The sequence below is a fragment of the Mus caroli genome, chromosome 5 (genome assembly GCF_900094665.2).
Source record: "Mus caroli chromosome 5, CAROLI_EIJ_v1.1, whole genome shotgun sequence".
NCBI classification, from domain to species: Eukaryota; Metazoa; Chordata; class Mammalia; order Rodentia; family Muridae; genus Mus; species Mus caroli.
This window is the reverse complement of record NC_034574.1, coordinates 20,239,688-20,251,416: the sequence shown is the minus strand read 5'-3', so window position 1 is coordinate 20,251,416 and position 11,729 is coordinate 20,239,688. Positions and strand designations below refer to the sequence as shown.

The window sequence follows — 11,729 nt, the reverse complement described above, 5'->3', positions numbered from 1 at the left end:
TCCCTCTCCCTCTCCCTCTCCCTCTCCCTCTCCCTCTCCCATTTTAGTACTTTTAATACTGTTTCTAAGTGTTACCCTGATAAATTAGTTCCTAAAAATCTGTGTTCTTGATTTAAATTATCCTGGCAGTGTATTGAAAAGGCATTAAAATGTAGATATTTACTCTTAAAACAGTTTATCTTATAATTATATACTGAGAAGTTATTTTACTTCATTCTGTTGTTCTTGACTATATTCGTGTGACTGTCCATGTCTCTCCCACATTTAGGTTCCTCAGCCCTTCTTCACATACATTTTCTCCTTATATCTAAAGAACAATGCTAGTACTATATTTCATGCAGAATGAAAACATTTAAATCCTAAATTATTTAATGCCAGTTTAAAAAAAAGTTATACATGCATAGAAGAAACTATTTCTTCATTGTGTCTTCATATTCAAATGTGTTGAGATTTGAATCCAGAAAATTATTGAAGAATATCAAATATGATTCCTTTCAAGATGTGATTGTAAAGTTTTATGAACACAATGATGTCTTAATATAGCCATTTCCCTTGACTACCATGATAGCAGTTTTTGGAGGAAAGTTAAGATTTAGAGACATTACCCAGAATTTCTGTGGATTTCTTTTAAGTTACCCATCCATTTCCATTTTCAACTAAACTAATTGAACTTATATAAAGAATATAAAATAGGGGGCTAGAAAGATGGCTCAGATATTAAGAGCAGTGACTGCTCTTCTAGAGGTCCTGAGTTCAATTTCCTCTAGAGGTCCTGAGTTCAATTCCCAGCAAGCACAGGTGGCTCATAACCATCTATAATGTGATCTGGTGCACTCTTCTGGCATGCAGGCATATATGAAGGCAAAACATTGTATACATAATAAATCAATAAATATTTTAAAAAAGAGCATTAAAAAATAAAACCCAACTGATTATTAGCTAATTACAGTCATGTAGTGTTTAAATACATGCTTTTCTAGCTATGTGTGGTGTCTTTTGTACTACTGATAATTATTTTGGACAGAACATAATAATATATATAGTCCTACTAATTGGAGAAACAAAAGGTGATGGTGAGGTGCCTGAGTTCAACCCTGGAATCCATATAAAGGTTTAAAGAGAGAGCTGATTTGTGAGGGTGCCCCATCCTTTGACTTCCATCGATGCACATATGCACATAGTCACAGATGGACATGCACACACAGTAATAAATAAAGAAACAAAGGTATATGGAGAAATAGTCAAGGCACATCTTCCAGGCTTATTTTTTATTGTGGCAATAAAAATTATTGTAGATAAACCATGGAACTTTTTAATCTTTCCAAAGAGCCTTTATTCTGAAGTTGATATTCCCATATATTTATATCTAAAACTCCTAAGTAATGCTCTTCAAAGAGATAGAGTGTGTTGTTGTTTGTATGGGTTGCAGCTATAGAACACTTACTATTTTATAAATCAAAATGGAATATTTTAAAATACAAAAAAATAGAAGCATTATTTGTTTAATGTTACTATAGTGATATCAATTTATGTCATATGGTCTCTAAAATACTGTACAACTGTGAATAAATTAAGGTATAGCCAACAAATTAGCTCTTAGCAGCAGCAGGGCTCTGAAAGTGCCTCTGACCTGAGGAGCACTTGGCAGAGCTGCTCTAGACAGTCCCTGGTCTATGAGCTTTTTGTGGTCACCATGCAGTTTACTGTACTATTCCACTCTGCTTTTTCTTCCGGGCCCCTCATATGGTAAATACTATATTATAATTTGGTAATTTCAGACATTTAGAAGAAATTAATATGTTAGTCAAGGTAATAAGGAGATGTGCTTAAACATCAAAACCTCAGTCTTATTAAGCTCTATATCTATAGCATTCATTTACTCTTTTCAAGCGTCGTCTTTTGTGGATCATTCTCTAGTTCTAAGTAGTAAGCTGGTGTCACAGCTTGAGCAGTGTCTGACATTGCTGACTCACTACTCTGAATAATCAAATTCAGGTTTGTTTTTCAATATATAATTCATTCCTTCCTATTACATTTTATGGTAGTGTGTCACTGGACAGTTGATGCAGAAAAATACTGGCTATCATGCAGTAAATGTTCACTGTACGTCTAAGTAAGGAAATGTGGCTTGTGTCTTTTCTGGGTTTTTAATAACAAGAAGACCGTAATCATGAGTAACTCTCTATTCTTATTTTATTGTTTGTTTTTTAGCCCACTGCACATACACCATCCTATCAGATTAAATTCTCAAATGCCATTTCCCTGGGGTAGTGTTCTGTATTGCCTTGCTCTAATCTGCCCACAGCATCTGACATGTGGTCCCTTGCACATCCTTAACTTGCCTGCACACAGTCCTTTGCACTTTTCTTGGAACATATTCTTACTCCATTCCATATATTTCTAGCTGAGCTAAATTTCTACCTCATGTGTGTGACTGACAGTCTGCCTTTTTACTTAATGACTCGCGTAGCTAGGCTAGCTATTATGCTTAGTAGTTTTCTGCATAAGAATGGATACTGTACTACTGTATTTTAACGTTTGGGGTAGATGGAAAGTTTTGTGCTTTTGAACCTTTGTACTTTTGCAACAAATAAAGACATTCTTATAGACATCAATTCCTTTGAAATGAATTCTGTTTCTGTTTCAGTAGTTTTAGGCTTCCTCATTCCTCATAATCTGAGATCTCATAGTTCTTTTCTCTATATACCTTTACTGTTTCCTATTCTGTTGTCACTTGGGAAATATATGCTTTTGAAATTGATCCTGTGCAGGACAGCGGTGATACACACCTGTGACCCCAGCACTTGGGAGGCAGAGGCAGGCTTGAGTTTCAGGCTTATCTGGTCCATTTGCACAGAGAAACCCTGTCCTAAAAAACAAAAACAAAACAAAACAAAACAAAAAAAGGAAAAGTTTATTTCCTCACATTAATTTTTCATGGTATAACTTCTTTGAGAATTTTATTAGGGATGTAGAGATTCTCAAAAATCCTGCCGATTCAGGTCTTTCAGACAGAAATTAATGAGTAAAGATGAGCTATGTAAGTGCCAGCCTTATGACCTGAAATTCCTGAAGGACCATAAAATGTCCCTGAAAACTTAATATTTTGTTGTGATAATTTTCCCCCTTTTTGGTAGGGAAACTATTGATTTCAGAGAAACTATTTGGTAGCTTATTTGGTAGAAAAGCCATACTATAACCAAAAATTTCAGAAGCATTTAATCCCATTAATATAAATACCATGTATAAAGATTTCATTGATGCAGTTTAAAATCCTGTCAATAGTAGTAGGGCAGCTTATTCAACTTTAAAAGCCAGTCACCATATGTGTAATAATAATGGAATTAAATCTGAAGCATTGAGAAGTTATGACTTACATGGTTATGTTGATCAGGTGGGTGCCTAAAAGTATGCAGATGTGGTGTCTGTCCTATTAAGTATTTGGGCATAGTAATGTTTACCTGTTCCTGTTCTGTATGTATGTATGTATGCATGTATGTATGCGTTCACGTATGCATTCACGCACAGTGGAAATTCATGCAATGTTCTAGTTAAACAAAAATGATTCTAAGTTAAATACATAAAGCAATCACATGGATTTTATTTTCTTTTTCCAGATCACTAAAGTGGTTCTTAGCAAAGGTTGGAGATGTCTTGAGTGCACTGTGTGTGAGGCCTGTGGGAAGGCAACTGACCCTGGAAGACTCTTGCTATGTGATGACTGTGACATAAGCTATCATACCTACTGCCTAGACCCTCCATTGCAGACAGTTCCCAAAGGAGGCTGGAAATGCAAATGGTACCCTAGGATTCATGTTACTTTGTCAGTCTTTCAAGTTCTGAACTTCTGTTCTCATTCTGTGCACTTGTAGCTTCTCAGATTTTTACACTTTAATACGAAAATAAACTTGATACTTTCATGGGGCTTTGGATTTCAGGTGTGTTTGGTGCAGACACTGTGGAGCAACATCTGCAGGTTTGAGATGCGAATGGCAGAACAATTACACACAGTGTGCTCCTTGTGCCAGCCTGTCTTCCTGCCCTGTCTGCTGTCGGAACTACAGAGAAGAGGACCTCATCCTGCAGTGTAGACAGTGTGATAGGTACTGCGCCCCTTAACCTCCTTTGCTATCTTTAAAGCAGGTTTCTCAAAGGTAGTAACGAACCTTAGAAAATTACTTTTCTTGATTATAAATTTAGGGAACAAAACTTTGCTTTCTAGATTTTTAGTCTATTAGAAGCTTCCAGACTACTTTACTATTTAAAAATTTTAATTTTAGAGACTTCAGGCTTTCAATTGGAGGTTCTTTTGGTGATTTATCAGTCCCTTGAAATCAGATACATAGTTAGTATTCACATTTTTGTGGAGAATTTCTCAGTCTTTTGTTAGATTCTGAAAATGCTCTCCCTACATTCTTCTTTTTTCTCACTATTTCCCCCCTAAAACTTAAGATCTTGATCTTCCTAACTAGTATGTGCAGACTGCTTCTGTTGTTTTTCTATCAGTATTGCTAGCAGTTTAGCACTGAATGTACAGTGTCAACTTTGATTCATTGGTGGTGCAGGATTATTTGTAAGTAAGTTGTGTAGTTTTTGTAGCAATTGGCTACAAACTGCCCTAAAGCAAGGTCCTCTTTCCTTGACATGCAGCACATCTGTTCCTCGTTAGATGCAGTGGGTGGCACTCTCACACACACAATTTTAATTGTACTCTTCTGTATTCTTGCCTGACCTGACTAGCTTCATTGCTATCTTTGTCTTTCAGCATTTGCTCACTATTGGATGTTGTCCTAACAACGTGCATATGCTTTCTCCTTCGTGTTTATTCTCATTCCTTTTTCTTGACTTATCAGAACAAGGATGGTTCTTGTGGGTTAATAGTCATAGTTAGGGAAAAGAGGGGACATTTGAGACTTGGGGCTTTAGGTTTGAGGACTGTCATCTCCTGTTACGATTTTAAAAGGAGTTCAATTTCTAGCATACTCACTTCTTTTAAATGTGTACATGTGTTTTGTTTTAGGTGGATGCATGCAGTTTGTCAAAACTTAAATACTGAGGAGGAAGTGGAAAATGTAGCAGACATTGGTTTTGATTGTAGCATGTGCAGACCCTATATGCCTGTGTCTAATGGTAAGATAGTAACATAAACTATGAGTTATGCTGCCCCGTGTCTCCTTGATTTGTGAAATAGAAGTTGTTTTGTACTATAATATACTTCCTTTCCAAACTTTATTTAAATGGTTGTATAATGAAAACATGAAGCATATGCAAATTAGATGTAAAATATAATTTTGCTCTTAAGGTTTAACCTCTTGGATTATTGTATTTAGAAATCCCCCATTCAGTCTCTCCTGGTTTTCTTCTCAGTGTTCCTTGTTTTGTTCTTGTTTTGGAAGCTGAGCATAATAGTGGGTACCAGTAATCTGAGTGCTTGGTGATGCCGAGGCAGCAGGATGGTGATGCTGAGCTAGTCTGTATTACAGTGCATACCAGGCCAGGCTCAGCGACATAGTGACACCTTGTCTCAAAAAGCACTTGAAAATTAAATCATGAAATAATGCCTTTGAAAAACTAAGAGCTGCTTTTGGGGTTGGGATGGAGCACATGGGTACACTATTTGGTTGGCATACACAAACTCTCTTCCCCCACCCCACCCCACATTAAGAACTAACATCCTGTTGAATGATACGTGTACAGCAACTGAAAATTAATTCTGTTGTATAAGTCTTTTTTTCTCAACATTTCCTGATTGGTTCTTTTTCTGTTCAGTGCCTTCCTCAGACTGCTGTGACTCTTCTCTTGTGGCACAGATCGTCACAAAAGTGAAAGAGCTAGGTAAAATTGGAAATGTTTTTCTTTTAATTCTTAAACAACTGACTTGATGCTTAAATGAAATTAAGTGAATTGTCTGATGTTAATGTCAAGAATTAATGTATAAAATGTTCATATCCCATTTTGATGAAATAGTATTCCTATAAGTTTCAGGAAATAATGAAAACAATAGCTCTTTGGATTAACTGTTAGTATCTTGCTTGCCTTCACTTCAGCTGGGTGTTGTGCTTGCTTAGTTGTCAGTAAGGAGAAAAAGAAAGCCTGTTTAAGTAAGCACTCATTTAGTACTAATTAATATTTTACAATTTTTTCTCTGATAACTTAGAATGATGACATGACGTTTAACCAATATTTTCACAATATTTTGAATATAAAAACACTTGGATTATATTGAAATTATTTTAATAAACAAGTTTTCACATTAAAAGTTATCTTCAGAGTTTATGATCTTATTAGTATTTTAAGCTAGAACACAAAACAGTGTATTAATGGGTTTGAATACATGTATATCATTGTACTTAAGGATGCAGGTTTTTACAGTGTTTAACACTCTTTGTAGGTGGTCAAATGGGCTTCTGAAGTATATTCATTTCTCTTATTTACATTTTGGTCTTCACTGGGAGAAAGCTTATTATTTGAGTGGCTGCAGCAGCACCTTTAGCTCCAGGATCTTCTTTTCATGTTCATGGAAGCCAGGATGCTTTCAGTAAACCCACCCCTTTTTTTGTTAACATACATTCCTGTAGTCCTAAAAAGTTATCAGTGTTTTCAGTGTTACTGAACATCTTCAGTTTGTGCATTTTGTAGATAATTGCTGAATAAGTATATAGTTGTATCTTTTTGCCACGTAGATTTTGGAATATTAATCAACTTATCAGTCAGTTTAAAATGAAAGCTTCAATGTGTGTCCTTGGGTTTGTAATCTTAGACCCCCCTAAGACCTACACCCAGGATGGTGTGTGTCTGACCGAGTCAGGGATGAGTCAGCTACAGAGCCTCACAGTCACAGCTCCCAGGAGAAAACGCACAAAACCAAAACTGAAATTGAAGATTATAAATCAGAATAGTGTGGCTGTCCTTCAGACCCCTCCAGACATCCAGTCAGAACATTCAAGAGATGGTGAAATGGATGATAGTCGAGGTAATGCTCATTAATTTTCTTGGGACACTTCCTCTCTGAGTGTTCTTAGCTTTGTGTGTGCATATTTTCTCATATGGAATGACTTTTGTGATTGAAATCTCTAAGAGCAGTATGATTGTGTAGCTTATAAGGTAGGTCATTCAGAGCGATTCTTTTCAGTTTGCTGATTTGTCAGCATAAGCCATCCTCTAAACTTTGTAAACTGGTGATTTATAAACATTTTCTTTGATCAGAATAGAATAGGTTTTTCTATCTGAAATTGTGATGTAACAAAGAGTTTTAATAGCAACATTGAATATAACACAAATTATCTATGTTTATTTCCAAGATGACTACATTTGGTTGTTTATTTTGGAGTGATTATTTTCATTTTATTCAGAAATAAAGCCATAATCATTTTTAATCATGTTTTATCACTTGGGGATATTTATTAAATGCATATTGTATGACAAAATTTGAAGTCTTATCAGTAGACTAACTAGATAAATCTTGAATCTTTTTGTTTGTTTCCTTGTTTTGGTTTTTTGAGACAGGGTTTCTCTGTGTAGCCCTGGCTGTCCTGGAACTCACTTTTTAGACCAGGCTGGCCTCAAACTCAGAAATACACCTACTTCTGCCTCCCAAGTGCTGGGATTAAAGGTGTGCTCCACCACTGCCTGGCTAAATCTTGAATCTTAATTCTTGATGTTAAACACAAAGATTACTAAAAACAAAAACAAACTAAAATAAACAAGAAACTGATCCTTTTGAGTTCTTTGTTTCCTCCCCCTTACTGGGCTTCTCTGTGTAGCCCTGGCAACCCAGGAACTAGTTCTGTAGACTGTGTTGGCTTTGAACTCAGAGATTTGGCTGCTGGAGCCTGGGTCATTATGCCACACACATTCCCTGGGGACACAACACAGGCAGGATGATTCCCACCCTATCCTTGGGCACCTACTGTCTTCTCTTTACTTCTCAGCCACTCTCAGTACAGGTTATTAGAATGGCTTGGTGATGTTTTACTTTGCTTGTTTTTTGTTTTCTTTTGTAGTTTTTAATTTTTCTGTATTTGATAGAATATGCAGTTTCTTCGTATATTTACATTTTCTAGAAGGAGAACTTATGGATTGTGATGGAAAATCTGAATCTAGTCCTGAGCGGGAAGCTGGAGATGATGAAACTAAGGGAATAGAAGGAACAGATGCCATAAAAAAGAGAAAAAGAAAACCATACAGACCAGGTAGAGTATACCAACTAGTCTCTCTCTCGGTCTGTCTGTCTCTGTTTCTCCCCCTACCCCTACTGAAATGTGTATTAGTGTTTTGCTTGTGTGTATGTAAATGCATCATGTGAATGCCTACTGTCCACAGAGGCCATAAGAGGTGTCAGATACCCTGGAAGCCATGTGGGTGCTGCGAATTGTCAGGACCCTTCAGAAGAGCAGCCAGTGTTCTTAGTTGCTCTAGGCCCCGAGGTAGATAATTCAGCATAACAAAACTTTTGCTAATTTACCAATAATAACAATTGCAACAACAATAATGATGACTTATAATTGGGGCTATGTTTAGCATCTTACATGGGACTGATGGATCCTTTACATTGAAAGTGTAACTACTTGACAATAAATCATTATCCCAAATATTAACCATTTATTAGTTGGTTTTTATTTATGTTCAGCTTTTAAAGCAATTCATGTATTTTTTTCATCAGTTGCTTTAAAAGTTGAACATAAATAATGTTCTTCATCAATCTTCTTTTAAGCATTCATTTTGAATAGTTTTATGTTTTTATTTCAGTAATTATATAGGCTTAAATGTGAACAAAACAAGGTTCTTCTGTCTTATTGAATCTCTAGTGCAGTTGATACCATTCTCATTTTTTTAGTTTATTTTTATTTATGTGTATGTGTGAGCTTATGTGAGCGAGTGTACCAGAGATTGTAAAACTGGAGTTAGAAAGAACTGTGAGATGCCATGAACGTGCTGGGAACCAAACTCAAGTCCTCTGCAAGAATAATAAGATTTATAACCACTGACCCATCTCTCTGCCCATAAATCTTTCTTCTCTGGTATATTTCATTGGTAGGGGAAAAAAAAAAGCAGTTTTCATTATTTTAAAAAAAGGTATTGAAGTCTCTCACAAAAAGTTGTAGACCATTTATTGATGTCTGTTTTTAGTCATAAAGCATTAGATTAATTCAATCTCTGTCAGAACTTTGCATTTGTGTTCTTCAGGATAGTGAATAGCTGATTTTATGTCTTTTTAATTACTATGTTTCCAAGTATATTTGTGCTTTTAGGTAGAGCGTATTTCTTTTAGAACATCATCTTTTAGAATGATGTTTTCTGTCTAAGCTGCTTTATCTATCACATGTGGGGACATCCACATCCCTTTATTTGGGGGCACTATAAAGCAATTTATTGGACACGAAGATCATGACAAAAGCTTATGGGATTTGGTGCTGTAAAATTTGCTAAGCATTTTACTAATCTCATTTTGCTTATACTTATGATATGGGAAGAGCTACTATGTATTATACCTATTTGACAGTTAATGGATTATAGTACTGTGAAGTAAAATGACTTACCTGAGTTGAGTTAGTAGAATTCTGTGTTCCTAGCTACAGAGCTTCATGTATCATGTGACTTCTGGCCTTTCTCACATGGGAAAGCTAGGTAGCACCACTGAAATCATATTGATCAACGAGGGTTAGTGTATTTTAGTTCAGTTTTCATTCTCACCGTGCATGCTGGTCTGCTGTGCTGTTCTCAGGAAGTGTAACTGGCTCACAACCATCTGTAACGAGATCTGGCGCCCTCTTCTGGAGTGTCTGAAGACAGCGACAGTGTACTTACATGTAATAAATAAATAAATAAATAAATAAATCTTTTAAAAAAAATTATGGAAGGGAACTGAGATGTATCAGCTCCTTAATATTCAAGCTCTATTGTTTTATTTAGTTTTTAATTTGATCTTGTGTAGAACAGGAAATCTAAGTAGTTCTTTCCATATACTGGCAAGTTGTATTTCATGTTTGATATGATAACAGTGTTTTTGACATTTATTTTTACTTCCAGCCTTCTCTACTTTGCACAAAAATGAGATGCAAGGATGTAGGGATTGCTCAGCAGGTAAAGCGCTTGCCATGGAAGCATAAGACTGAGCAAAGTTTGAGTACTCGGCACCCATATAAAAACTCGTTGGGTCACCGTGTACTATAATCCATTTATTAAGGGGTCAGAGACAAGGGTTACTAACATAACTCATATACATTTACATAAGCACACAAATACACATATATAAAAATGATCTGGAAAATTTTAAAGGAACTTAATTATTCATGATATCATTTTGAATCCTGTGACATACTCTGCTGCAGTGTATAAGGTAGAGAGAGATCAAGGATAAGATTCAGGATCAGTTTCTGGCCTCCACACACATACATGCATACACACACACACACACACCCATGCCTCTACACATAGACTCAGACCTGCATACATATACTCATACACATGAAAAGAGATTATTAATTTCTATTAAACATACAATTGAATTTTGAAAAAACTTCACCATTAAAGACAAAGTCATTCTTTGTACTAGAGAATTCTAGAATTATTTATCACTTTGTGCACTTTCTGTTTTATATAGGTATTGGTGGATTTATGGTACGACAAAGAAGTCGAACAGGACAAGGAAAAGCCAAAAGATCTGTGGTTAGAAAAGATTCTTCCGGCTCTATTTCTGAGCAGTTACCTAGCAGAGATGATGGTATGTGCCAGTTTTCTTTGGTTTAACTCCTTGGGATTGATACTCTGTTGGAATGAGTGGTCGCTACCATAATAATGCTACATGCAGCATTATGGTTTCAATCTAATAAAATATAGTCTTTTGAGTTTTTTGTTTTTGTTTTGGGTTTGTTGGGAGGAGAGAGAGGGAAGGAGGGAGGGAGGGAGGAAAAGATAGAGTCTGGTCTTTTATAGTTCAGGCTCATGGCGATTTCCCTACATGGGCCATGGCTACCTCAAACTAATATACTGCCTCAGCCTTGCCAGTGCCACACTTACGGCACACATGCCATTTCCCCCCTTTCCCTTCATTGCTTCGGTGCTAAGCTCACAATCTATGATGGTCTACGCTCCTCACCTTTGCTTTGACATTTTAAGGCCTACCACTCACTCTGCTAAATGCTTCCTGTGCTATATTAGAAGAGTAGAAGAATTAATTCACTCAGTTGTATCAGATACTCTCTGCCTACTTTAGCAAAGGCCTCTCTCTACCTGCCTTGTTGACCTAGTATAAGATTAAACTTACAGGCTATTTAATTGCCCAACAAATCTATTTTATTATATTTTATAAATACATTGGTACATTTTGTTACCCTTGCTTGAGAAAGCTAAGTCATTGTTTAAGACAGCCCTTTGTATAAGTTAGAGTGCTCTGGCCAGGCAGTGGTGGTACATGCCTTTAATTCTGGCTCTCAAGAGGCAAAAGCAGGCAGATCTGAGTTCAAGGCCAGCCTGGTCTATGGAGGGAGTTTCATGTCAGTCACTGCTACGTAGATGGATTAGAAGCCTGTGTTGAAAAACCAAAACCAAAAAGTCCTCCAGCATGCATAACACAGCATGCCTTAAAACATGGGTGGGTAGGGAAGTGGGGGGCGCTATGGGGGACTTTTGGGATAGCACTGGAAATGTAATTGAGGAAAATATGTAATAAAAATATTAAAAATTTAAAAAAAAAAGAAAAGAGACAAATAAATTTGTAAAAAGTAAAA

At 36.2% G+C, this 11,729-nt stretch overlaps 1 protein-coding gene across 16 annotated transcripts in view; it reads left to right on the top strand.

Annotated features, from left to right (window-relative positions):
* Kmt2c (lysine methyltransferase 2C) overlaps positions 1-11,729 on the top strand; it is a 234,437-nt gene that overhangs the window by 145,981 nt on the left and 76,727 nt on the right. For all 16 annotated transcript variants that reach the window (XM_029477435.1, XM_029477434.1, XM_029477427.1 and 13 more), the window contains 7 exons: positions 3,618-3,799; positions 3,939-4,103; positions 5,021-5,130; positions 5,770-5,835; positions 6,761-6,973; positions 8,064-8,192; positions 10,604-10,723. In XM_029477435.1, coding sequence (XP_029333295.1) covers positions 3,618-3,799; positions 3,939-4,103; positions 5,021-5,130; positions 5,770-5,835; positions 6,761-6,973; positions 8,064-8,192; positions 10,604-10,723 — 985 coding nt within the window. The remainder of the gene's footprint in view (positions 1-3,617; positions 3,800-3,938; positions 4,104-5,020; positions 5,131-5,769; positions 5,836-6,760; positions 6,974-8,063; positions 8,193-10,603; positions 10,724-11,729) is intronic.